This window comes from Salvelinus namaycush, chromosome 5 (assembly GCF_016432855.1).
Source record: "Salvelinus namaycush isolate Seneca chromosome 5, SaNama_1.0, whole genome shotgun sequence".
Lineage (NCBI taxonomy): Eukaryota > Metazoa > Chordata > Actinopteri > Salmoniformes > Salmonidae > Salvelinus > Salvelinus namaycush.
The window spans coordinates 54,078,865-54,105,650 of NC_052311.1; the positions used below are offsets into that span (position 1 = coordinate 54,078,865).

Sequence of the window (26,786 nt, forward strand, 5' to 3'; positions counted from 1 at the left end):
AAGGGGACCGCTGAGGGTGATCTGAGGCTGCCACTGGCCCAGGCCTTCATTCGTTCCTCAGACACGGTTGCATCAGACTGACACATCTATAGACCTACAAAGAGCCCAGGAGCAAATAAGCCCAGGAGCCTTTTGGGGCTACTTCATCCTCACGTTTAGCCTTACTTCTTCTCAAGATGGTGTGCATTGACATTGGCGTGCAGCACTGCAAACTCCCAACCTGGTCCAGAGTTGGCATGGATATGACACCAGACGAGTTGAGACATGTGGTGGACAGAAGGGAGGAGTACAAGACCTCCATCCTGGACTCCATAACCATGCCTGACGTGGACTGCACCATCCTGGCCCTCGGGGGGGTAATTCTGGTCATCTGCCTGGTTTGCCTTTGGCTCAGCAGGAGGAAGTGGACAAGGCAAGGCCAAGGGAAAGGAGGTCTGCTCCAGTGCCAGGCTAAAGGGGACAGCAACAAGGCTGTTCTGATGATGGAGCTTCAGGAGAAGGTTCTGCTGAGGATGGAGGGCATGGAGCAGCGCCTCGACGCCATGGAGGACTTCATCAGGTCAGTCTCAACTCTTAGCCTAAATGAAAGGGTGCTTGGAACCGAAAATAGATCACGTCAACTATAGATAAGGGCCAGAACTCACTTCCATATAAGATGAAATTGAAGGTTAAAATGTTCATCTCATAGCAACATGTATTAATAGACCACACTGATTGGTACGTTTTGCCTTGTGCCTTCCTTAGCTGCATGGGGAAGAAGAGGACCATGGAGAAGACAATGTACGGCAAGCAGGAGGCTGCTGGTGACAAGAGCAAAAGGGATGCCCTGCGCTTCTCTGACTGCTCTGACAACTCCAACTAATGTCTCAAGACCTGTTTATGGACACTGTGCATTTCTTTAAAAATACATTCAACTGATTTGAAAATAAAAGATTGAAAAATAAGTAACTCTTCCTCTCCTCTTTTCACTCTGTGGGGAATAGCATTGTATGTAGTTACAGTATATTCTGATAGACACTTCACATGTGGGTCTTTCGTGACAGTGAACATGTGTGTCACAGGGTGGGGTGGATGGTGGGTTTTGAGGGGGATCACAATCCTTAGTTAAAATGGCTTCAGGAGACCTATATATTGTAGTGTAATATCCTGCTGATATAAAGCATGTGTTCGCTCTACTCTCGGTCTAACCCAGCTGTGGGAGTCCGAGCCAGTGAGCCTGAGAAGATGAGGTGTTCACACAGCCCTGTACTTTTCTAAAATGGTGTTCTGTGTCTGCAGGGGAGAACCAAGGGCTTTCAAGAGACTTGTAAATAACTCATAGCAGCATACCATGAAAACCTGACTCCATTTATCAAATGTGTTGCAATATTACTGACATAAAGGAAGGTGCCATTACGGGCTGTTTCAGTCATGCTTCAGGGTCCTATCGACCAAGTGGAGCAGTAGAAGGCCAGCAGGACCATGTGTTACAGTAACACTGGATGTGTACAGCAGACTATGCCAGACCCACTAGGCAGACACCTCCAGGCCAGCCCAGCCGTACCCAGCCCCATCCTCCATTCTGAGAGGAGGAAGGAAACAGGCATCAGATCTCCACCTGAACAAACCTAGCCTTCTAGTACACCACAGAGACAGGGCTCAGTGTGTCCCTCCCCACAGGCCCACCTTCCCTCTACTTACCTGAGGGAAGTACACTCATGCCACAGTGCCCAGTAAAACTTTCCTTCTCTCCAATACTGTACAGAGCTGTCGCACAGTGTATCAGTGTTATTACATTGAAGGAGACACACAAATAACTTACTCCGTGTCCATATTGTCTCATCTAGCTGGCTAAAAGGGTACAGTTATAGTATATCTCTCACATTTACATCAAATGCTTTTGAACTCTTCCATTAAAAAGCCCTGCCAGTGGGTTAGTGGCAGGGGGGCAAACTCAGTCTGGTGCACAGTTCTACACATGAGTGTGTATCCACTCCACATATTGAGCAAACAGGACCGAGGCATGCAAGGGGCCTGACCCCTGGTGTAACAGCGCTATTTGAGAGTAGGTCTGAAGAGCTCTCACAGGCTGCGGGCAGCCCATCAATCACCTCAGAAAGTGGGCTACGGGGTATCATATACTGTATGAAGGAAAAATAACTAGCCTGGTTGACTGGGACACCAAAAGTATTTTCAGTGAAGAACACAACATAACTTCTCTTTTAATATTGTATTTGTACTCATGTATTTTTGTGTGGTTGAGACAAAGATGTCCAAGACCAATTTCCCCTCAGGGACAATAATGATTATCTGATCTTACAGTCCTGTCACAGCTACAAAGCAGTGTCACTAGCTAACTTTGAAGTGCTGCCCTGAGAGGTGCCTCCTGGGGCGAGATATATTATTGGTTTGAGAGATCTGCGTGTCCTCGTAGACGTAGACAGTGATTTAACAGAAGGAGGGTCACCAACCTTGACACATTTCTGTCCATTGTTTATTCAACAGGGTGTAAAATAACCCCAGACATCACAGACATGCCCCCCTGTGGGACACTGTCTCTGTGTCCCTAATGGCACCCTTTTCCCTATTTAGTGCATTTCTTTTGACCAGGTAGTGCACTATATAGGGGATAGAGTGCCTTTTGGGATGCATCCTGTCTCTGGGTACTGGGTAGGAAAATAAGCACTGCGGTGACCTCAGTCTGATCTCCCGCCAGTGGGTCTTCATCAGTCACCTCAGTCACTGAGCTCACTACTGCCACCTGTCCCAAACCCGGGTCTGCTGTGACTATGTGAGCCCGCTGAGCTAAAGCCTAGGGATTAGGAGACACAATAGGTTCTGGGATGACACATACAGTACGTTCAAACACATGTAAATATGGTATCCCTGTCTGCCTAGTACATTTCAGGTCACTATCAGCAGTAGAGTATGAGACAGAATGGGGGTGAGCAGTAGAGCTGGCATGGATTTTGGATGACGGTTATTGGCCAGACAAATGCCCGCAGTCACCGTAATAACCGTTCGAATAGCAAAAAATAAATAATAATAGTATATATTATTATATATTTTTGAACATGTTTTTTTTTCTCCTCTCCTCTGCTCCTGGCTGCATGTGCTGCCATATAAATAGAACAGGCGTCCCCAATCAAGTTAATGATGGCATAATGGCTGGACTGGCAGCAATTGAGAAAGTACATATAGAAGAAAAACAGGAAGAAAAGCAAGAAGTAAAAGCAGGAAGTGTACCATTAATATGTGCTGTGATTTGTTGATTCAACTCAACTTGTATTACAAAAAATGCATACCATTGCATGAGCCACATCATGAATGAATATTCTACATTACCATGGAAATTATTGCATCACAATTAGGGTTGTGGCGGTCACAAAATTTCGTCAGCTGCTGATTGTCAAGCAAATAACTGCTGGTGTCACGCCCTGACCTTAGAGATCCTTTTTATGTCTCTATTTGGTTTGGTCAGGGTGTGATTTGGGGTGGGTATTCTATGTTCTATTATTTGTATTTCTATGTTTTGGCCGGGTAGGGTTCTCAATCAGGGACAGCTGTCTATCGTTGTCTCTGATTGAGAACCATACTTAGGTAGCTGTTTTTCCCACCTGTCTTTGTGGGAAGTTGACTTTGTTTATGGCACATAGCCTTAAGCTTCACGGTTTGTTTTGTAGTGTTTATTGTTTTGTTCGGCGTCTTTTCTAATAAAAAGAACATGTACGCTCACCACGCTGCACCTTGGTCCAGTTCATTCAACGGCCGTGACAGCTGGTCCCACGGTAATTGACCGTTAATGAACCTAAACACATTTATAATTTCCTGGCTTCCACACATTGTCTACAAGCCACTGATGCTGACTTTTGGAACATCTACATTTAATAAATCCATGTAATATAGCCTACACCTTCACAAAAAATCTATTATTTATTTTAGACAGGTTTAAAGAAACATGATATGAAGAAAATGTAGTCTATTTCAGAGGAACAGAATAGCATACTCTGAGTTGTCCTTATGTTAGGTCCTGATCTGGATATGCCATATGGCTGTGGGCTACACTAGTTAATTTAGCAGACAAGATTTGCTTAGATTTCCGTGGCATTATTTTATAGTATGAAGAATACAATTGCACAAAGCTGAATAAAATAAAGGATATTTTCTCCAAACGATTTGAGGGAGTGCGCACATGCAGCTATTCAGTGTTGAGCGGTTAACAAAGAAACAGGTACTCCTATATGTTTAATTTAGAGTTATTACGTAACTTTAGTTGTGGTATTTGAGTTTTAATACATTCTTAGGCTACATGACGTGACTCTAATGATGATTTGAAAAAAGTTGCATTGAAGGCATGAGCTCTGCTTTGTTTTTTTGTGCAGGCTGTACACACTTCATCAGTCTCTCCTTCACAATTTGACAAGCACTTGATAATGACTCGAATTTCCCGGCAGCATCCCCTTTTTGTGGCCGTAATGCCCCCTAAAAAAAGACATGCCTTTTGCGGCTCGTGGCCGTTGTGCTGAATATAATAATTGTAATTCCCTTCTCCCTGCGTGCTGTGTGCTCCAAAGCACCTCTCACTCACATTTCTCTCCTTCACCTCATCGAGTCTTTCTCACAACTGCGCGCGTCCTTATCCAATTCCGAGGAGCATATTGAAGATATTGGAAGAACTGTCCACATTTACATTTCGTCAGCCAACAAGATGAGTAGGCCTAACGAACAACAAAAGCACTAGCCTATGTCAATCTACTATCCCCCATAGTACAAAAGTTGACCTATTCTATTGTTGGGGTGGCAGGTAGCCTAGTGGTTAGAGCTTTGGGCCAGTAACCGAAAGATTGCTAGATCAAATCCCAGAGCTGACAAGGTAAAAATCTGTTGTTCTGCCCCTGAACAAGGCAGTTAACCCACTGTCCCCTGGTGGGCTGTCATTGTAAATAAGAATTTTTTCTTAACTAACTTGCCTAGTTAAAAAATAAATATATATAATAATAATTCTGTGCGAGAAATAAATATTCCAAACATAGTCTGCGACAGTTGTGGGATGCGATAGATCCCAAATGAATACAACCACTAGCATAAAAAAAAAAAGCATTTTACTCAATGAGGCTGACGCTGTCGTTCTGCCCCTGAACAGATTAAAATGTTGATAAATTATTAGGCTATTTATTTCTTCACATTATAAGCGCAGCAATGTGCACATGGAAGTAGGCTATACGCGCAAATGTTCCATTAGCGAAAAAACACCATTATCAAAAGTGACCACAAAATGTGATTATGCATGTAATGCTTTTATTATAAAGGTGCATTTTTATGGTGAAAATTATCTTCCCCAAACTTGAAACTCATGCGCTGTGTATGTATGCCAGTTAGGCTCTACACCCATTGAAAAGCAGATTAATGTGCTTAATTTTAAGAAGTTATTTGGCCACTTTTGTGATACAAACCTTATCAAAACATATAGGCCCATGGGATAGGCTACATAAGGTGTGGGACTATGATTTGAAAAAGTCGCAAAAAAAAAGGTGTTGTTTCATGCCTTACCTAAATGCCTTACCTAAATGCACCTAAATGCACCTAAATGCACCTTTATAATATCATTCACAAGTGATAATATTTCATTCACAAGTGATACGCTAATATTGTCACCCATCAGACTATTCTTGATTTAATCTTGTCTTTACATATACTAAATAATATGTGTGAAATTTGTTTTGATTTAGGATGCACCATTATCATGCACGTCTCAAAAACGGGGTCAGGAAAAAGATATACATGTCATCTATGCAATTAAATAGCAAAGGAGCTTTTCCCGTGGTTCCTGTTGTTAAGAGAAGCATTGTGCTTAATATTAGGAAAGTTGAGAAATAAATATAGTAGGCCTAGCCTATAGAAAGCTGATGGGATTCTCCTCTATTTAATAGAGGCCATCACTCTGTTTTCTCAGGCCTATAGAATTGTTACGCAACATGAGCTTATGGGCTCTCATTAAGTGTTTGATTAGATTTTCGAATACATTTTCATTGAGTTCAGGGTGATTAGAGGGATAATAGAGTGCTGAGTACAAGTCAGTTAGCAAGTTTGGTAGGCTACCAATGACCATCAGCAGCATCAGAGTTTGGAGAAGCCTATTTACTGTGAATAAAAAGGTAACGTGGAATTTGACTGCCTTCATGACTTGTGATTGCCGGTGTGGCGGTAATATGGTCACCATAACAGCCCTAATCACAATACCAGGGAGCCATTGCGAGTGTACCCATGAATTTGCCAGGGTTCGCGGTTCCAAGCATGTTTTATTCATTCTATTTATACGTTAGCTATTTCTACGTTTGCTGCAAGGAGCAGCAAAGTTTCATTATGTTGTTAATTGTCCATGTTACCATAGAAACGGACTCAACCACAAGAATGCCCGGCAGTCCCATCTCTCTCCTGTGTTCGTTCCACAAAACCAAAAAACGAATTATTTAAAAAAATATAGTTAAGACCAATATTTTATTCTCACGACGTTTACACGGTTATACGGTTATTGTGCCAGCCCTAGTGAGGAGACATGTGGCACAGTCCAAGCCAATCAGAGTGGTGGCTCACTGTCCTCTGTCACAATTGGATTAAGATGTCTGGCCCACTTCCTGGGAAACCTAACAAGGCTCATTAGACACAGGACAGGAGGGCACACAGGCTAAGCCAGCTGTGTGATGCAGTGGGTGATACTGTGTGTGTCTGTCTGTTCTCCTCATGTTTACAATAACAAGAATATCACCAGAGGGGTGGATCATCACAAAGCAAGGATCAATCAGCCGGCTAACATGAATACACATTCAGATGTAACTGTTGATCAGAAAGCTATGGGTTATTGACCATGTCAAGTTATTCATACATTTCTATTTCAAGTCAATCTTTCTCTATGAGCTATACGAACTATGGAGTTTTTAAAGATGATTCAGGAAAGTGAGCTGGCTAACTATTTGATCCCGGTGAATGGGCGAGGAGGAGGATAGGGTTTGGACATCACTGAGGTGGGTGGGATGCACCAGGAACAAACACAGTTACTACAGCTGTATAGACTGTTCGTTCCGTCAACAGGTAGTAACATGGCTGATTCAGTCAGTCAATCAGTCAGCCAGCCAGCTTGCATGCCTTCCTGCCGGTCTGTTTCTCTGTCTGTCTGGTTGTCTGTGTCTGTCCCACATGTGACTCAGAAGCTCTTAATCTAGTCCAAAGCGTGCCAGCTTTAATACGGTATTTCAATCATTTTTATGCACCAATATAATCCACTCCATAACACCCATTCAATCAATATAATAGCCTACTGTCCTTATCCCCCAGGCTCTCACATACAATACAGGCATTATTGTTTATATGTACTCTACAGTAGGCTGTGAAAAAAATGTATGCTGCAAAATAATGTCAACAATAATTCAATATTTTACTTCATTATACCAATGATCACAACAATAACAATCCATTACAAAGTTGGAGCCTGTTCTACACTGTTAATGGACTGGAACACTTAAAGGACTGGTTCTATGTAGGTCCTATACAGTATCGTTACATACCCAAATCCAGCAGCCAGAATTTGCAGTTTTCTGAGGGTCCCGCTTGAGAACTCATATGGTACAGAGGACTAACAGCAAAAATAGACTGTATTCCATTTGCCATGGCAACCTGCCCTGGTACTATTCAAGTTCTCACACTGTTTAAATCCAATTCTTCAAAATAATTTTATAAAACAGATAAAGTATCATGTAGTTTAAGAAAAAGCTACAGGAAGCAGCTGTATCCTCTAGCTCAGATCAGTCTGCTGTGTTTGTGGGATGGGATCTGCTCTCTCTTCTCTACTCTCCCAGAGAGTGGGCTGTTGTACTGTGAGGGCAAGCCTCCTCTGTCCCAAAGGAACATTTAGAATCAGACGGCACACTTTACCGTAAAACCCCTAGTAGAAGCTCCAGCCCTCAAACAGCATGGGCTCAGCTTCCACAAATCAAATCAAACTTTATTTGCCACATGCACCGAATACAACAAGTGTTGACTTTAGCGTGAAATGCTTACTTACAATCTCTTAACCAACAGTGCCTTACAAGAAGAAGAAAATATTTACCAAGTAGGCTAAGATAACAAGTAATAATAAAAAGTAACACAATAAGAATAACAATAATGAGGCTATATACAGGGGGCACCGGTACCGAGTCAGTGTGCAGGGGTACAGGCTAACTGAGGTAATCTGTACATGTAGGTGGGGGCGAAGTGACTATGCATAGGTAACAAACAAACAGTGAGTAGCAGCAGTGTACAGGGGGGGGGGGGTCAATGTAAATAGTCCGGTGGCGATTTTTATGAATTGTTCAGCAGTCTAATGGCTTGGGAGTAGAAGCTGTTGAGGAGCCTTTTGGTCCTAGACTTGGCGCTCCGGTACCGCTTACCCTGCGGTAGCAGAGAAAACAATCTATAACTTGGGTGACTGGAGTCTCTGACAATTTTATGGGCTTTCCTCTGACACCGCCTATTATCTAGGTCCTGGATGGCAGGAAGGATGGCCGTTCGCACTACCTTCTGTAGCGCCTTACGGTCAGATGCCGAGTAGTTGCCACACCAGGTGGTGATGCAACCGGTCAGGATGCTCTCGATGGTGCAGCTGTAGAACCTTTTGAGGATCTGGGGGCCCATGCCAAATCTTTTCACCTCCTGAGGGGGAAAAGGTTTTGTCGTGCCCTCTTCATGACTGTTTTGGTATGTTTGGACCAAGCAGTATGTATTGTAGAAATGTAGCATATATAGTCGCAGCTTTACTTTTCAGCACAGTTGCAATGTCCTTATTTAAGCTAAGCTCAATACACTTACATTAGTTTTATTGCTGACAAAAACAATGCACAAAGAGAACTTTCAGCAGTGTGACTGATTGTAGCTGCTAAGGTGCCTCTCACACATTTGTACAGTCAGATCTCAATCTACCCTGCAGTGCATACAGGGCTGGAGGAGTAAAACAGACAGCCCACACAAAGCTCTCCCTGTTCAACTGTGTTTTCTCATCAGGATCTCTGGGCACTAACCACAGAGCCTGTTTCCTGTAAGAACCAAAACACACGTGTGCAACGTGCACAACGCACACACGTGGAACACACACCCGGAACACACACCCACACACACGTGCACCACACCAAAAAAGCTAAGGCCTCCCTGGTACCTTTGAGAAGGTAACCGTTTTAAGCTGAATCAGCAACTGAAGGGAGATGTTGCTATTGTCTCTTTAGCACATTTTAGAAATACGCTAAACGTATTGATGGTCCCTAGTCCCCCTACTGTACACTTCGGTCCACACTGATCTAGCTGGGGATAGTCATAGTGGCATTTCCTAGTCCAGGGATCCTCATCTAGATTCAGCTGCGGGACAATTTTTTCTTGGGCGGATGGTCTGGGGCCGGAACATAATAAAAAAATATATATTTAGAATGCAAACTGCCCGCAAGAAACCTAAACAGATCAAATATTTGACAAAAATATGAAACATAATTTCAAACCTTAATTACATTTGTCCTGCGTAGGGTGCCGTCTTTCAGATGGGATGTTAAAAAGGGTGTGCTGACCGTGTTCACCCCGGTTTCATGGCTAAATTCCCAACCTGGCCACATTCCATCATGACCACCTAATCCCCCCCCCATTCCTAATTGGCATATATCACTCCTCACCTCTCCACCTGATTGATAGCTGATGTGTGGTGAGAGTTCTGGCACAAAAATGGCCGCCATGCATCACTGAGGCGGGTGCTACACATTGATGGTGGATGAGGTGATTTCCCCCCTACTATGTAAAGCGCTTTGAGTACCTCAGGTGGTATAAAAGTGCTATATAAATCCAATCAATTATTATGAATTATAATTATTTGTATACGATCACCAAAGTCTCTCTATTATGCGTGGGAATACTTGGAAACATGTTTCCAAAATGTCAATCACTTGGAGCTGATTTTCTGGTGTTTTTAGTCTTTTATGTCCAACAATGAAAATTAAAAAAAATATATATATATATAAATACATATATACATTTTTTTGCCCAGAAAACCTGGGGGACCAAATAAAACCACCCGCAAGCCACCAGTTGGGGAACCCTGTCCTAGTCCATGGTCCTATAGTTGGAAAATACAAAAATAGCCAAAAAGCAGTAGCTTTGTCTAATTCAGTTTACAAATTTAATTGCAAAAACATCACAGGAGTCACATCAACAGCATTTTCTGAGAACTTGTGGGGTTTACACAAGCTACGACAGCTACTAATTCACCACAGGCAACCAGCCAGCAAGGGCTTTGTTCTAATTCCAAGGGATGGGGAATGCAATGAGGAAAAACAACGAATGAGGGCAAACCTCCTGCTCACAGCCTGCACTCATTCTGGCCCAGCCATGCATCTGGGTGACAGCACCAGTCGGGAGTAGGACGAGGAGAGTTCCCAGATCTACACCCAAACCCCTAACCCGTCCACTGCCCTGAGAAAAAAGCCTAGGCCTACATGCTCTGCTTCAAGGACAAAGCACCACAAAGACAAGGGGAGCACCAAGGACAGGTTCAGCCTCCTAGTTCTAAAAGAACTCTGCTGAGGGGAGTCTTCAGTCTGTATAACAATTCACTGGCCATTACAGAAAATAGGAAAGCTCTGGCACTGCGCGGGTATAAGAACGGACCGTCTAAGAAGTTCTGATGCTCCTACAGGCCCTCAGGAAAAACATGGGAAAAAAGCACACATGAAACTTGAAGGTAGCACAATAATAAAGAACTGGATGGGAAATCCTAAAGTTTGTTATTAGTTAGAGAAAACCATCCAAGTGTGTAACATGCATCAAACACTACCTGGTTTAAGCCAAAATACAGGATTCCCCACTCCCTTATAATGATGAAGAGCCTAATGTTCAGGAAACAATGTTATCCTTTATTTAACTAGGCAAGTCAGTTAAGAACAAATTCTTATTTACAATGAAAACCTACCGGAGAACAGTGGGTTAACTGCCTTGTTCAGGGACAGAACAACAGATGTTACCTTTGTCAGCTAGGGGATTCGATCCAGCCACCTTCGGGTTACTGGCCCAACACTCTAACCACTAGGCTACCTGCCGCCCCAGGTAGCCTTGTGCCGCACCATGGAAACCACCAGTATATAGTACACAAACATCACCTCTACCTTATTACAGACAGGACAGGAGGAGGGCGGGCCGTCTGACAGGAACAAAGCTTTACTTTGTGACTCAGTCAAGACAGAACAGAAGCTCCAATTGCCACCCAGGTTTCTTTGATCTCATCCCCTGGGGTCTGGAATGGGGTCAGGTCATGGAGCTCAAGAACTACTTCTCCTTTGAAGAAAGATGAAGAAAAACCACTGTCTAGTCAAAAGGACAGGGTCATATTGAAGGCCACACGGTAGCAAAACGTTTTGTAACAGAAAACAAAAATGCATGTGTTTTATATTGGACAAGTTCAGGTAGTCTCTACCTGTTTCAGTCAGTTTTCTTCCGTTTGGTGCCTGACGAATATGGACCATGAGAGACAGGCCACGTATGCAAAGTATGAATTCCCAGAGTTAGTCATGTCTATATGAATTCCCACAGAATAATGTAGGTGGTAATCAATATGTTTTCCACAGCAGCACGTGAGTCATCAACACCTCCTCTACAGACCGTAAACCAGGGAGCACCTGGAATCCTTCACTGACTGCAAGTACACACTCGCCCACTAGAAACCCCCTGGGACCAAGGTACAGACGGTGCCTGTGTGTGTGTGTGTGTGTGTGTGTGTGTGTGTGTGTGTGTGTATGTATGTATGTATGTATGTATGTATGTATGTATGTATGTATGTATGTATGTATGTATGTATGTATGTATGTATGCATGTATGCATGTATGTATGTATGTATGTATGTATGTATGTATGTATGTATGTATGTGTGTGTGTGTGTGTGTGTGTGTATGTATGTGTGTGTGTGTGTGTGTGTTTGTGTGTATTTGTGTGTACATGTGTGTGTTCCAGACCTAACGGTAGATTGACGCCAGACTTTTAATTTTTTTTAAACTTTTGCAGAACATATCATTTGATCTCCAGCACCTGCTTAGAACCATATGATGTGTGCATGTAATCGTTTCCCGTACTGTATTCCAGGTGCCTCACAACAGCAAGGCTGACAGTGTGTCTATGTATCTGTGTCTGTGTATCTGTGTGTGTTCCAGCCTTCTCAGTCCCAACATCAAGGCCTACCTTTGTGGTGGTGGTTGAATAGTCCTTCCATCTCCATACTGGAGCGTGAGTGAGCGATGCAGAGCATGGCACAGGGTACTATGCCCTCCTGGGCAGGGGAGCGATCCGTGGTCCTCACCAGGCACCAGTCTGGCTTGTCATGGAGCCTCTCCAGCACCTCCACCGTCTGACCCCTCCGTAGAGTTAGCTCAGAGCTGCTGCCATTACTAGCCACAAAGTCATGGATGACCACGGTCAGCTCACAGCCACCAGAGAGCTGGAGAGAGGGAGGGATGGAGAGGTAGAGAGAGGGAGGGATGGAGAGAGAGAGAGGGAGGGATGGAGAGGTAGAGAGGGAGGGATGGAGAGGTAGAGAGGGAGGGATGGAGAGGGAGAGAGGGAGGGATGGAGAGGGAGAGAAAGGGAGGGATGGAGAGGGAGAGAGAGAGAGGGAGGGATGGAGAGGTAGAGAGGGAGGGATGGAGAGGGTGAGAGAGAGGGAGGGAGGGAGAGGGAAAGAGGGAGGGATGGAGAGGTAGAGAGAGGGAGGGATGGAGAGGTAGAGAGAGAGAGAGGGAGGGAGAGGGAGAGAGGGAGGGATGGAGATGGAGAGATGGAGGGATGGAGATGGAGAGAGAGAGGGAGGGATGGAGAGGTAGAGAGGGAGGGAGGGAGGGATGGAGAGGTAGAGAGGGAGGGATGGAGAGGTAGAGAGGGAGGGATGGAGAGGTAGAGAGGGAGGGATGGAGAGGGAGAGAGGGAGGGATGGAGAGGGAGAGAGAGGGAGGGATGGAGAGGGAGAGAGAGAGAGGGAGGGATGGAGAGGTAGAGAGGGAGGGATGGAGAGAGTGAGAGAGAGGGAGGGATGGAGAGGGAAAGAGGGAGGGATGGAGAGGTAGAGAGAGGGAGGGATGGATGGAGAGGTAGAGAGAGAGGGAGGGAGAGAGGGAGGGATGGAGATGGAGAGATGGAGGGATGGAGATGGAGAGAGAGAGGGAGGGATGGAGAGGTAGAGAGGGAGGGAGGGAGAGGGTGAGAGAGAGGGAGGGATGGAGAGGTAGAGAGGGAGGGAGGGAGGGATGGAGAGGTAGAGAGGGAGGGATGGAGAGGGAGAGAGAGAGGGAGGGAGGGGGAGGGAGAGAGGGAGGGAGGGAGGGATGGAGAGGTAGAGAGGGAGGGAGGGAGAGGGTGAGAGAGAGGGAGGGATGGAGAGGGAAAGAGGGAGGGATGGAGAGGTAGAGAGAGGGAGGGATGGAGAGGTAGAGAGAGAGGGAGGGAGAGGGAGAGAGGGAGGGATGGAGAGAGGGAGGGATGGAGAGGGAGAGAGAGAGGGGGGAGAGTGAGAGAGGGAGGGATGGAGAGGGAGAGAGAGAGGGAGGGATGGAGAGGGAGAGAGAGAGGGAGGGATGGAGAGGGAGAGAGAGAGGGAGGATGGAGAGGGAGAGAGAGAGGGAGGGATGGAGGGTGAGAGAGAGAGGGAGGGATGGAGAGGGAGAGAGAGAGAGAGAGAGGGAGCATGTCAGATTTACTATAAACATTACATGACATAAAGGAATAGTTTGAGGTTATGAAGAAACAGACTGAATGTATTGATGTTTAGGAGCAGTATCATAATGAGGGTGTGAAATATAACTACATGTCATTAAATTGTGAGATTCTTAGGATGTACTAATCAGCAATAGCGAGTTTATTATTAGCATGTCAACAACTGAGTTCTTATATGTGTTTGCAGGTCCCCAAGTCCCCCTGAGAATTGCTGATTTGCCACTTGTCAGTCATTCTGTTTCTCCAGACCCAGTCTCAGTCACAAGGCTAGAGTAAGAGCTTATTCTGATGGCCATCAGAGCAGACGCGCAGCACAGTGCAGGCTCCAAACCAACCACATACTGTAGCTACTGTAGCTCAACTGTACTGGGTTGTACTGTAAAAATGTCATTCTGGTGAGTCACTCGCCACACATTCAGATGCCTCAACATGACCTAAGAAACGCTCTGACATTCTAAAGCAGTAGATGCAGGGGGAAAAAAATGTCCATTAAACTGCCATATACACTATTCCATTCAAATATACATTGACGATGATGGACACATCAGGGACGTTTCAAACAGGGAAATCAGTTACAGGAGAATGACGATCGACCTCGGCAGTTCCACACTGACAACACGTTCTTCAAATGACTATCAAATCAAACCAATTAAGGACTCCAACCAACATCCAACCGACATGGCTAGTTAGTAACTGCTAGAGATCCATACATACCCATTGGTAGTGAGGCAAAGCCAGCGAGTTCAAAAGCTGAGTCACCGGACCTGAGTTTTTATTGTTCTCCATGATTCTGTCCTCTGTCCTCTTCTCCTTCATACTCTGATGCTCCTGATGCTGAATCTAATCCATCGACGCGACACAAGGTTAACTTAACACTGAACCACACTGACCTGAGGTAACACGCAGGCCCACCTACTCTCATATCCCTCCGCCCGATGGCCCTACAATGGTATCTAGGCACTATATACCAGAGCCAAAGCACTCCCTTCCTTGTCTACTGTACCAGCTGTGCCTTCTCCAAGAAGAGGCTGGAGATATGACACTGACACAGAGAGTGGTACAGCTAGTGGGAGGCTGACACACTCGTTGACGCGTCGCCGACACACAACTCCACTCTGTCATTGCCTCTCATAGATCTCACAACACCAGGCGAAGAGGCAGAGAGCGAGAGAAAGAAAGACAAAGAGAGGGAGGCAGAGAAAGAGAGGGAGAGAAAGAGAGAGTTGACTGTGAGTGATTGTGCCCTGCATTAAAGGAACCATAGCCCATTAGTGGACATGAGAGGACACAAGGAATCTCCCTCCTCACCTCTCTGTGACCTTGACTGACCCTCTCTGTGTTGTTTTCTGTACCCTGACAGAACCAGAGCTACACTGTGTCAGGAAGGACACTTACAGAAAGGGACATACTATGCATGTCTTCCAAATGTCACCATATTAATTTTGCTGTGCATTATTTTTGACCAGGAGTGCACTATAAAGGGAATAGGGTAGCATTTGGGACTCAACCACTGTGGCTAAGTCAATTTGAACCTAATTCCTTGAATTAGGAGCATAGCTGCATAGAGCAGAATAACTGCTAGTCCAGCTTTGGCAGGGAAACATGGTCCCTAAAGAGGCAGAGTGTTTGTGTGAGAGAATATAGCTCTGACTGTGAGTAGGAGTGGTATCCTTCTGTGCTGTTATTGCCTGATACAATCACACTATCTGTTCCTTCCCGAAGAAGAGCCATGTTTCTCATGTTCATCTCTGAGATGGAAAGGAAAAGTCTAACGAAAGTTTGGTTTTCAGACAGTCCCTTATCAGGCAACAGGTTCACAGGAAGCCAGTCCAAATTAAAATGTCTTGAAATAGTAATTTCTAATTGACTTGTCTGGTTGCGGTCTCCCCTAAAAATGACTGGATTTAGAGGCTACAGTTTGAAACGCTGTTGAAAAGACGTCTCTAGAGTCTAACGTGTCAAATGATACTGTGAAGACCTCCGCTGTCCACAACAGAGACCAACAGCCATCGTTGGTGAAGCCCTAAACTGCAGGGATTGTAGCAGCAGACCATTGTCTTACATCAGACTCCGGAGTTGGCAACGTGTCGTATTTGAATGGCGTAGCTGTTGGAAGGCAATGGGCAGCATATGATGACTCACCTTATCGCTGTCCAGTGTGTTCTGAGAGGTACGGGAGGCGATAGAGATGGTGTCTGGCTGACTGCTGGCATCACCCTGGCTGTCCAGGTCATCTCCATGACTACAGAGGGACAAGAGGAAGAAGACGTCAATCAAGATAGGGCGGAGCAGCTCTCACAATCATATACTGTTGGGGCACTTTAATGTTAGGTTGTGCTGCGGTATTGACGGAACAATAACTGTAATGTATGAAACCAATGTTCAATGCAGTCGGTCCTGTATGGTCCGTAAGAAAGGCTGTGAGAAGTGCTGAGGTTGATACAAGGTGGAGCACTGTACCTTCTGCCCTTGTGTTTGGCTGTGGTGGCCTTGGGGATGTGAATAGGCTCCTTCAGGGCTCCTCTCAGGTGGATGGTACGCTCCTGGATCACCTCCCGGATGTGTTTGATCCAGTCCTGCTTGTTCTCTATGCTGGACGCCTGAGGGGACAGACGGACGGACGGTCAAGACAGACGGGCGGGCAGAAAGATCTCAGTCCACACATTCCCAATATTTCGACACGATCTATGATGCAACACTAACTCTACACTCAGAGCTGTTCAGTCAACACAGTCGACCCTGATGCCTTCATCGATGCGTTCACTGAGTCACAGTAATTATCCCAATGCTTACTATTTTTTACCAGAGTACATGGACAGAACACACAAAGGACATTTTGTCATGTTCCTGTCATTCAGTAAGACCCTTTCAATCGATTACAGTATGTTTCACAATTGAGGAATTCCGAGGAGCCATTTAAAGGGCCCTTCAGTGCTGTGTGAATGATGTGAATGCGTGGACACACAATTAGCATATGACTCACTCATGTCTTCATGGGAACTATGCAACAATAATCAAGAGTATGCTGCTTTTATATAACGGACAGATTAAGATGGGCAGTCTGCCATTATATAATGTGTATAATATATACATAGCATGTGTGTGTGTGTGTGCTGTGGCTCACAACGCATCAACGCGCAGATATGTTACTAAGTGCATGAACTGTTATGCAAATCTTCAAACTTGAACACATAGGCCTGGTAACGCCCACTCAAAGAAATATGTTTTGGGCGGATTTGTAGGAGTACATTTAGTGGTCATCAAATCTTAGTGGGTTGAACTTAAATCTTTAAAACACACAGTAACACCCACTTAAGGGAATACGTTTTGGGCAAAAGTGTGAGTAAATACATACATATTCATTGTGCTTGACTGTGTGCTGGGTTACTGTTAAGTCATAATGTCCCAGTTACCTTCAGCACCATCTTGTTGTCTGAACTGGGGGTCCTCCCAACCCAGAGAGCAAATTTACACGGATCCCCCTCCACGTGTTCTGTGACACCCAGCTCTGAAGTCTTAGGAGCAGAGACAACACAAAAACAGAGTTAGAGAAAAAACAGGAAAGAAAGAGAGTAAATATAGGGTTGATAAAAATGTATTGACTTGAGATCCGCGCAGGCAACTATTTTGGTAAATCCTTCATTGATGTGAATGGGAGACTTTAATTTAAGTTAAGCGTGCAGATCTCAAGTCTGAGTTCCAGCCATTGTGATGAGAGAGTGGACAGGTTGTGCTTACAAAGAGTTTGCTCTTGTAGAGGTACTTGTTGCGTCCGTTAGAGTCCTTGACCTCCTTGCTGAAGACCAGGGACATCTCAAATAGGAAGAGGTGGCGCTCGCGTCCCTTACGGATCAGAGTCTTGGGATCCCACACCTGGAAGGACTCCTGCAGGATCAGCTCTCCTTGTGAGTCAATATTCCCATCGAACCCTGGAGGGGGGAAGAGGACGAGGAAGAGAGGGGACTGTCAAGTCACTTGATTCAAATAATAATTTCTAAAGCTACACTACAGTGCAAAAGTTTGTGGTCACTTAGAAATGTCCTTGCTTTTGAAAGAAAAGCACATTTTTTTGTCCATTAAAATAACATAAAATTGATCAGAAATACAGTGTAGACATTGTTAATGTCGTAAATGACTATTGTAGTTGGAAACAGCAGATCTTTAATGGAATATCTACATAGGCGTACAGAGGCCCATTATCAGCAACCATCACTCCTGTGTTCCAATGGCACATTGTGTTAGCTAATCCAAGTGTATCATTTTAAGGCTAACTGATCATTAGAAAACCCTTTTGCAATTATTTTAGCACAGCTGAAAACTGTTGTTTTCTAGGCAGAGTTTCTCTGTCCAGTGTCTGTGTTTTGCCCATCTTAATATTTTATTTTTATTGCCCAGTCTGAGATATGGCATTTTCTTTGCAACTCTGCCTAGAAGACCAGTATCCCGGAGTCGCCTCTTTGCTGTTAACGCTGAGACTGGTGTTTTGCGGATACTATTTAATGAAGCTGCCAGTTGAGGACTTGTGAGGCTTCTGTTTCTCAAACTAGACACTCTAATGTACTTGTCCTCTTGCTCAGTTGTGCACCGGGGCCTCTCACTCCTCTTTCTATTCTGCTAAGAGACAGTTTTGCTGTTCTGTGAAGGGAGTAGTACACAGCGTTGTACGAGATCTTCAGTTTCTTGGCAATTTCTCGCAAGGAATAGCCTTCATTTCTCAGAACAAGAATAGACTGATGAGTTTCAGAAGAAAGTTCTTTGTTTCTAGCCATTTTGAGCCTGTAATCGAACCCACCATTGCTGATGCTCCAGAGACTCAACTAGTCTAAAGAAGGCCAGCTTCATTGCTTCTTTAATCAGAACAACAGTTTTCAGCTGTGCTAACATAATTGCAAAAGGGTTTTCTAATGATCAATTAGCCTTTTTTTTTATTAACTTGGATTAGCTAACCCAACGTGCCATTGGAACACAGGAGTGATGGTTGCTGATAATGGGCCTCTGTACGCCTATGTAGATATTCCATAAGAAATCTGCCGTTTCCAGCTACAATAGTAATTTACAACATTAACAATGTCTACACTGTATTTCTGATCAATTTGATGTTATTTTAATGGACAAAAAATATGCTTTTCTTTCAAAAACAACGACATTTCTAGGTGACCCCAAACTTTTGAATGGTAGTGTATATTCCATGAAAGCGTCCTGTGAGTTAGCCCAGCCTGCTCGACTAGGAGCTAAAAGAAATGTCCAGGAAGTCAAGGCCTAGTCCTCCTACTACTGATAAAAGGGGAAACCCTTAGCTAGTTCTATGTATATTTACTCCTACCGTCCATCATGCTGAGGTGCATGGCGTCGTTGGCTCTCTTGGGGACACTGAGCATCACCTCCAGACCATCCTTGATCTCCCCCTTCCCCTCCTCACAGCAGGTCAGCAGCTCCTGAAGAGGAAACGCAAACACACACACAGAGAGAGAGAGAAACAAACACAAAACTTCAGTTGCATTTCACAAACCTCAAGGTCCAACGAAAGATAAAGGCTGTACAGGACTGTGTTCCATGCAAGATGCAGTTTAGCTTCCAACACTGTAGCTTTGTTGACAACTAGCGATGTGTTCTACAATAAACAAGATCATTATACAAGCTAGATTACAGAGGGTGAGAGAACAGAGGGCGCACCAGAACCTCCTGTGCTGTATGTTACATACTTATTACAGAGAGTCATCTAGCGACTGTTTCTGTTTGGCCAGTGTACAGTACCTTGAGAAGCAGCTGATACTTGGTTATTCTCTGGACAGGCTTGATGAGGTATGAGGATATGGAGTTGGCCAGCCGGTGTCTCTGTTGAATTTCCTGGAAACCAAAAGACAGAGACGTCTTAAAGGGCGCAGAGACGCCGAGGCAGCAGCCGCCAGCGTAATCCTGCTCCTAGACCTAGACAGACAGCACTGATGGAGATACCCCTCTCCTCAGAGCTGGAGGTCACTGACAGCAACGTAAGGTCAATTTTCTGTGAGTATGCTTCATCTACCCCTCTTCCTCCCTCCTGTACTACAACCACAACTCCTGTTAAGATCAGCCTCACTGCCAAACACCCAGAAATCACCCGGATAAGCCAGATTTGGAGGCTACCGTCATAACTGATATACCAGCATAATATTGCTTCTTTGCATTTATTCAAAACTATTAGCATAAATAGTACTTCAAAGGATCTGATTCAAAAGACCATATAATAAGACCTCGCAGAATTTGATTAGTGGTTCAACATTTGATGTATTAAGTATTATAGCATGCCTAAGTTGGTACTCATCTACACGTACATCAAAATAGGGTCCTGCATGCTCCAGAATGAGCTGGGTAGAGTCTGGTTTGTTCTTGCAGTAGTTCACATACATCTGGAACTTATCTGCCTGCAAAATGGACACACAAATGTTAAGAGACACAATATTCCAGCAACATCTCAGCCATGTCAACCTATGTCAGTGTTGTAAGCTGGCTTGTCCAGACAGTGAGACACTCACCCAGGTGACAAAGCAATGACCCACATCCTCAGGTAGCTGTTCGTATTTCTCCAACTCCTTCAGAAAGATGCTGTACAGAAAGGGAGAGATCAGGGTTGTATTAACTAGGATCCGAACAGAACTAAACGGGGCAAAACGAGGAGGGACTACCTGAACTTGTCCAATAAGAAACACTTGTTTTCATTTTTATTTATGGTGTGTACTAATGAATAGGACCCAGGTTGAGTTACTATAGACAGGCCATAGGTTGACCACTCCAGTGCATCTAGAAGGCAATGGGAGTCCGGTGTGGGTAACTCCAGTACAGAACACTAACTTGTGGTGGAACTCGTAGAGGTCCAGCATGTTGCCAAAGATGATGTGCTCTTTGTTGACGATGCCTGGAGGGATCTCCTCAACACCGCTGGTCATCTCCCACAGGTAGGTCTGGAAACCACACAGAGAACAACACATCATCTTTACCTGGTTGTATTCCTGACATTTCTACAACCAGAAAACCACCAGATGACAAACTAAAACTAAACCAGATCAATCAAGCATACCTTTTGCATTGCCCCTGGGCCTTGGCTTACATAATGTTTTCCTTTCAAAAAGTCAACCCCTTAGGGGCCACTGTATAAAGTCTGTCAGTAAACGAGTGTGAATATGCCACAAGTTGAATGGAGTGGTGGTTTCTCAGTACTTACATCTGTACACTCCCGCAGGTCTCTGACGTAGGCCTTCTCTGTCTGAATGAGCTCTGCCATTATGAACCTGGGAAAAAAAAACATTCAACTTGTGGGAACTGCAGCAGAGAGAGAGAGAGAGAGAGAGAGAGAGAGAGAGAGAGAGAGAGAGAGAGAGAGAGAGAGAGAGAGAGAGAGAGAGAGAGAGAGAGAGAGAGAGAGAGAGAGAGAGAGAGAGAGAGAGAGAGAGAGAGAGAGAGAGAGAGAGAGAGAGAGAGAGAGAGAGAGAGAGAGAGAGAGAGAGAGAGAGAGAGAGAGAGAGAGAGAAAATGGCTTTTGTTTGGGTCTGTTTTGTGTGAGTCAGGGGCATAGACAAATGTCACATGTGACACAGCAGTGGTTTCCTCTTTTCGGAGGAAAGGAAAAAGTTGGGAACCACTGATATATTCTACGTCCCAAATGGCACCCTATTTCCTATATAGTGCACTACATTTGACTAAGGCTCTGGTCAAAAGAAGTGCACTATTTAGTGAATCGGGTTCCATTTGGGATGCAGATATACAGTACAGTAAAACCCCTGAAAAATATTGTTTTATTGTCAAATACACCAGATAGGTGCAGTGAAATGTGTTGTTTTACAAAGTCAGCCATAGTAGTACGGTGCCCTTGGAGCAAATTAGGGTTAAGTGCATTGCTCAAGGGCACATAGACTTTTCACCTTGTCGGTTCGGGTATTCAAACCAGCAACCTTTCGGTTACTGGCCCAATGCTCTTACTGCTAGGCTATCTGCTGCTCTTTAAGGTGATAAAGGGAAAAGGGGAAGAGAATGAGAATGCTCTAGCTGCTATGCAGTTTGAGGTGATAGCATGACCTTATTCTCATGGTGATAGTATGACCTTATTCTCATGGTGATAGCATGACCTTATTCTCATGGTGATAGCATGACCTTATTCTCATGGTGATAGCATGACCTTATTCTCATGGTGATAGCATGACCTTATTCTCATGGTGATAATATGACCTTATTCTCATGGTGATAGCATGACCTTATTCTCATGGTGATAGTTTGACCTTATTCTCATGTTGATAGTATGACCTTATTCTCATGGTGATAGCATGACCTTATTCTCATGGTGATAGTATGACCTTATTCTCATGGTGATAGTTTGACCTTATTCTCATGGTGATAGTATGACCTTATTCTCTTGGTGATAGCATGACCTTATTCTCATGGTGATAGTTTGACCTTATTCTCATGGTGATAGCATGACCTTATTCTCATGGTGATAGTTTGACCTTATTCTCATGGTGATAGCATGACCTTATTCTCATGGTGATAGTTTGACCTTATTCTCATGGTGATAGCATGACCTTATTCTCATGGTGATAGTATGACCTTATTCTCATGGTGATAGTTTGACCTTATTCTCATGGTGATAGTATGACCTTATTCTCATGGTGATAGTATGACCTTATTCTCATGGTGATAGCATGACCTTATTCTCATGGTGATAGTTTGACCTTATTCTCATGGTGATAGCATGACCTTATTCTCATGGTGATAGCATGACCTTATTCTCATGGTGATAGTATGACCTTATTCTCATGGTGATAGTATGACCTTATTCTCACGGTGATAGTATGACCTTATTCTCATGGTGATAGTATGACCTTATTCTCATGGTGATAGTATGACCTTATTCTCATGGTGATAGCATGACCTTATTCTCATGGTGATAGTATAACCTTATTCTCATGGTGATAGTTTGACCTTATTCTCATGGTGATAGTATGACCTTATTCTCATGGTGATAGCATGACCTTATTCTCATGGTGATAGTATGACCTTATTCTCATGGTGATAGTATGACCTTATTCTCACGGTGATAGTTTGACCTTATTCTCATGGTGATAGTATGACCTTATTATCATGGTGATAGCATGACCTTATTCTCATGGTGATAGTATGACCTTATTCTCATGGTGATAGTATGACCTTATTCTCACGGTGATAGTTTGACCTTATTCTCATGGTGATAGCATGACCTTATTCTCATGGTGATAGTATGACCTTATTCTCATGGTGATAGTATGACCTTATTCTCATGGTGATAGTATGACCTTATTCTCATGGTGATAGCATGACCTTATTCTCATGGTGATAGTATGACCTTATTCTCATGGTGATAGCATGACCTTATTCTCATGGTGATAGTATGACCTTATTCTCATGGTGATAGCATGACCTTATTCTCATGGTGATAGTATGACCTTATTCTCACGGTGATAGTATGACCTTATTCTCATGGTGATAGTATGACCTTATTCTCATGGTGATAGTATGACCTTATTCTCATGGTGATAGCATGACCTTATTCTCATGGTGATAGCATGACCTTATTCTCATGGTGATAGTATGACCTTATTTTCATTTCAATTTAGCATGCCCTAAATTTGTAAGTCTTACACAGAGCAACATCAAACACTAAGTCCCAAAAGGAAAGGGCAACTAAATACAAGTAGCTCAGAATTTTTCGACGGCCTCATTATTTCAATAACCTTCTAGTGGCTCTGACTTTGAAGTTAGATACAGTATGTCATATTTTTTTTTTTTATCTGAATACTAATTATCAGATTTCATGAAAATATCTTCAATGAAATAAATGGTAAGTGTTAGACAATACTAATGTTAATTACTGCAGTATGAATACGTTAAATATTTCAGTCACCCGGCGCAAACTTTCCTGTCTGGTATTCCCAACTGCTAGTGCTTTGAATAACAATGATGCTTCTCCACCAAACTGTGTAACCACTGTGTATGTGAATGCTTACTCTTTCCTCCTGGCAGACTTCCTCTTCTCCTCATTGAGTTCGTGGGCAGCATCCCTCAGCTTGACCTCTGACCCTGGGACGCTGGCGGGGATGATGTCCAGCTGCAGCCCTTTACTCTGTAGGACAGACAGGGGACTTTACGAGGCACCGCCCGCCGAGGGGACACGGGCACAGACACACACAGATACAGACTCACGCACAGACACAGAGACACACACTCTTACACATGAGCGTGAGCACGCAAATACACACACTCACCACCTTTCATCTGTTTCAAACACACACACACAACCTCCCCCTCCCACACATACACCATCTTCCATCTCAACCCTCCACTCCAACATTCCTCCACCCTGTCCTCCAGTACTCACGGCCTTGTTGGAGTCAGAGGATATGATGCCCAGTGCTTTCTCCAGACAGGACCGGTACTTGTCCATACGGAGGGAGAAGTCTCTGTAGCGCTTGTCCACAGAGGTGACCCATTTCTTTATCTCCAGCGCATGGGCGTGCCCTTTGTCACAAAAGCCATCGGCCAGCTGGATCAACAGTTTCACCCTCTCTTTGGTTTGCTGTCAATACAAAGAAAGAGAGAGAGAGTGAAAAAGAGAATGAACGGGGGCTGTGGGGCGTGTGTGTGTGTGTGTGTGTGTGTGTGTGTGGGTGTCAACCCCGTGAGCCAAATCCCACTGTGCCAGAGGTTCATGACTACAATAGAGTTTTCTGCCACACAATAACTCAGGAGGCCAGAACATCAGGGACAATGGGCTGCCCTGTGACTGGGCCTCATAGATACAGCATCATAATACCTAGCACAGGGCCGCAAACAGGGCAGGGCAGCAAAACACACTACCCGGCAGGGTCCCAAATGGCACCCTACTCCCTAATATAGTGCACTACTTTTGACCAGGGTACATAGTGCTCTGGTCAAATGTAGTAGGTGGGGAAGAGGGTGTCATTTGGGACGCGTACACGCAGATGGCCAGTACCCTGCACAACCTAAACAGATCCTAGACAGCCCTACGCTAGTCCCTTTACATCTCAACACACTGGCTAAGGTTCTTACAGGCGTCACAGTCTAAACAACCCATACAGTCTGATTCAGAACTACAAAGGTTATACAATACATAGATTACATCCAGTAGATGCCATTTGATTGAGTGAGGTGGTGTTTGATAGTGTTGGACACTGCTGGAGGGGACCTTCACCTTGGCTGTGATCTGGAAGTCTTCGTGCTCCTTCAGCAGCTCCTGTGTGTGGTGAATACTGGATCCGGTGGAGGTGTGGGTCGACAGGTAGAACTCTCCCGTGTCGTGGATCCACTCCAGAGCCTGTGGACCAATCACAAGGAGACGAGGTCCAGATCATTTATCTGTCATCACACTAATGTTTAATTCCTATTCCCTAGCCTTCACCCTTTGAGGAAGTGTGCACTTGTTCACGCCCCCTCATGGACATAAAGCTAGAATCCTTAATTGAAACAATATCAAAGCGGACTCCCTGCCCCTGTTTTGCTAAACAACTGAGGGATGGGGCTAGAGAAATGTAACCACTCTCAAATTCATAGACAGAGCTATGGATGCAAGGACTGACCATCCATGATATCAAACGTATAGTTTTAACCATGTTTAGAGGCTATACAGTATTTGTTTACAAGTAAGTTGTTTACAAACATTGCAGTAAAACAAGCTTATATTGTGGGTTCCTTACACCATTCTATACATTTGACATCTACGCGGGGATAGGAAGTTGCACTCTTCACTGCTGCCTCTCCAGACCAGTGTAATGCTAACACCAGACCACATGGGGGAGCAAACAGTCTACAAACGAGATTTAGTTGTCTGCTCTGCGGCACACATTTGGTCCGTCAATCAGCACTGACTAAATGAGAGGAGGCGGTTTGGAGCGACTGAGGACAAGAAAGACACTGCACTACAATAAGCCAGTGTTAAAATGTAGGGCATGTAATTATAGCTGTGGTAACACTACTGTTGTGTTGTTACCAGTCTACCTGGAACGTAACCAGATTTGGAGGCTTTGGTTTGGTCAGCCCTTGGTCAAAACATTAGACCAACTAGTGCTTAGCTGAGCAGTTTGCACAGGGTTCAACATGGTGGTATGTTATATGACCCGCCATATTGTTATATGTCTACTTTTATAGCTTGTGTGTGACCGTGTTGTTGTAGTCATGAATGTTACCGTTCTGGTATAGTTCTCCTTGAGGAGCAGCACTGACCTGCTTGGCGCTGCGTTCAAACACCACATACTGCTGACACTGGTCCAGTCTCCTCTTCCTCATTGTCCAGAAGTGCAGCACCCGGTTCTCTCTCTGGAGCAGCTCATTCAAGATGTCTGACAAAACCACAACAGACACGTTTATCATTTAAACCATGGCTATGTCACAAAAGGCAAGCTAGTCCTACAGTCTACTACTAAAGCACTTAAGTAGTGCACTATATAGGGAATAGGGGGCTATTTGGGGACACATCCCATCTGTCTAAAAGAAGAGGGCAGCTGAAAGGAACACCACAGTAAAGAACGATCTAAGGTGTATTTGATTGGGAAGGGAAAAAAGAGCCACTTACTTTTGACCTGTGTTTCAGGAGCCTTGACGTGAGACAGCATCCCTGGCATGTTGACACTGTTTCTGTGCAGGTACTTCAGGAAGACGTCAGCGTTCCGCCTTGCTAGTGTACAAGCCTTGAGGAAGGCCTCCTTCTGCTCCAGGTGTTTGCTGATCATGGGTGTGACATGGTCTGACTCACTGTTCGGGCCCAGTTTATCAGCTCCCCCACACCAGTCCTCCTCACGCTTATACTCCTGCTCCAGGCTCTCCAGCACACTGCACACCTACAGAGCAGCACACAGCACAGGTCAAAACTACACTACCCACAATGCACCACCGAGCCCAAGCTAAGTACATGAACGCAAATACATGGCAAACTGCAGTGTAATACCATATAATACCACCCTATCTAGAGTGGTTAATATACCCTAATCTGGGCCATGTTACTGGACTAGGGGCCAATGGGCCT

General features: G+C 44.5%; 1 protein-coding gene across 2 annotated transcripts in view; it reads right to left on the reverse strand.

The window, feature by feature from the left end:
- The window catches only part of LOC120048492 (triple functional domain protein-like), an 85,775-nt gene that overhangs the window by 19,112 nt on the left and 39,877 nt on the right, over positions 1 to 26,786 (reverse strand). For both annotated transcript variants that reach the window (XM_038994503.1, XM_038994504.1), the window contains exons 17-32: positions 26,337 to 26,601; positions 25,988 to 26,103; positions 24,960 to 25,082; positions 24,126 to 24,323; positions 23,755 to 23,870; positions 20,943 to 21,009; positions 20,573 to 20,682; positions 20,257 to 20,326; positions 20,056 to 20,145; positions 19,496 to 19,588; positions 19,065 to 19,176; positions 17,480 to 17,670; positions 17,155 to 17,256; positions 16,202 to 16,341; positions 15,884 to 15,983; positions 12,218 to 12,473 (exon numbers count right to left, since the gene is read on the reverse strand). In XM_038994503.1, the coding sequence (XP_038850431.1) occupies positions 12,218 to 12,473; positions 15,884 to 15,983; positions 16,202 to 16,341; positions 17,155 to 17,256; positions 17,480 to 17,670; positions 19,065 to 19,176; positions 19,496 to 19,588; positions 20,056 to 20,145; positions 20,257 to 20,326; positions 20,573 to 20,682; positions 20,943 to 21,009; positions 23,755 to 23,870; positions 24,126 to 24,323; positions 24,960 to 25,082; positions 25,988 to 26,103; positions 26,337 to 26,601 (2,149 nt within the window). The remainder of the gene's footprint in view (positions 1 to 12,217; positions 12,474 to 15,883; positions 15,984 to 16,201; positions 16,342 to 17,154; positions 17,257 to 17,479; positions 17,671 to 19,064; positions 19,177 to 19,495; positions 19,589 to 20,055; positions 20,146 to 20,256; positions 20,327 to 20,572; positions 20,683 to 20,942; positions 21,010 to 23,754; positions 23,871 to 24,125; positions 24,324 to 24,959; positions 25,083 to 25,987; positions 26,104 to 26,336; positions 26,602 to 26,786) is intronic.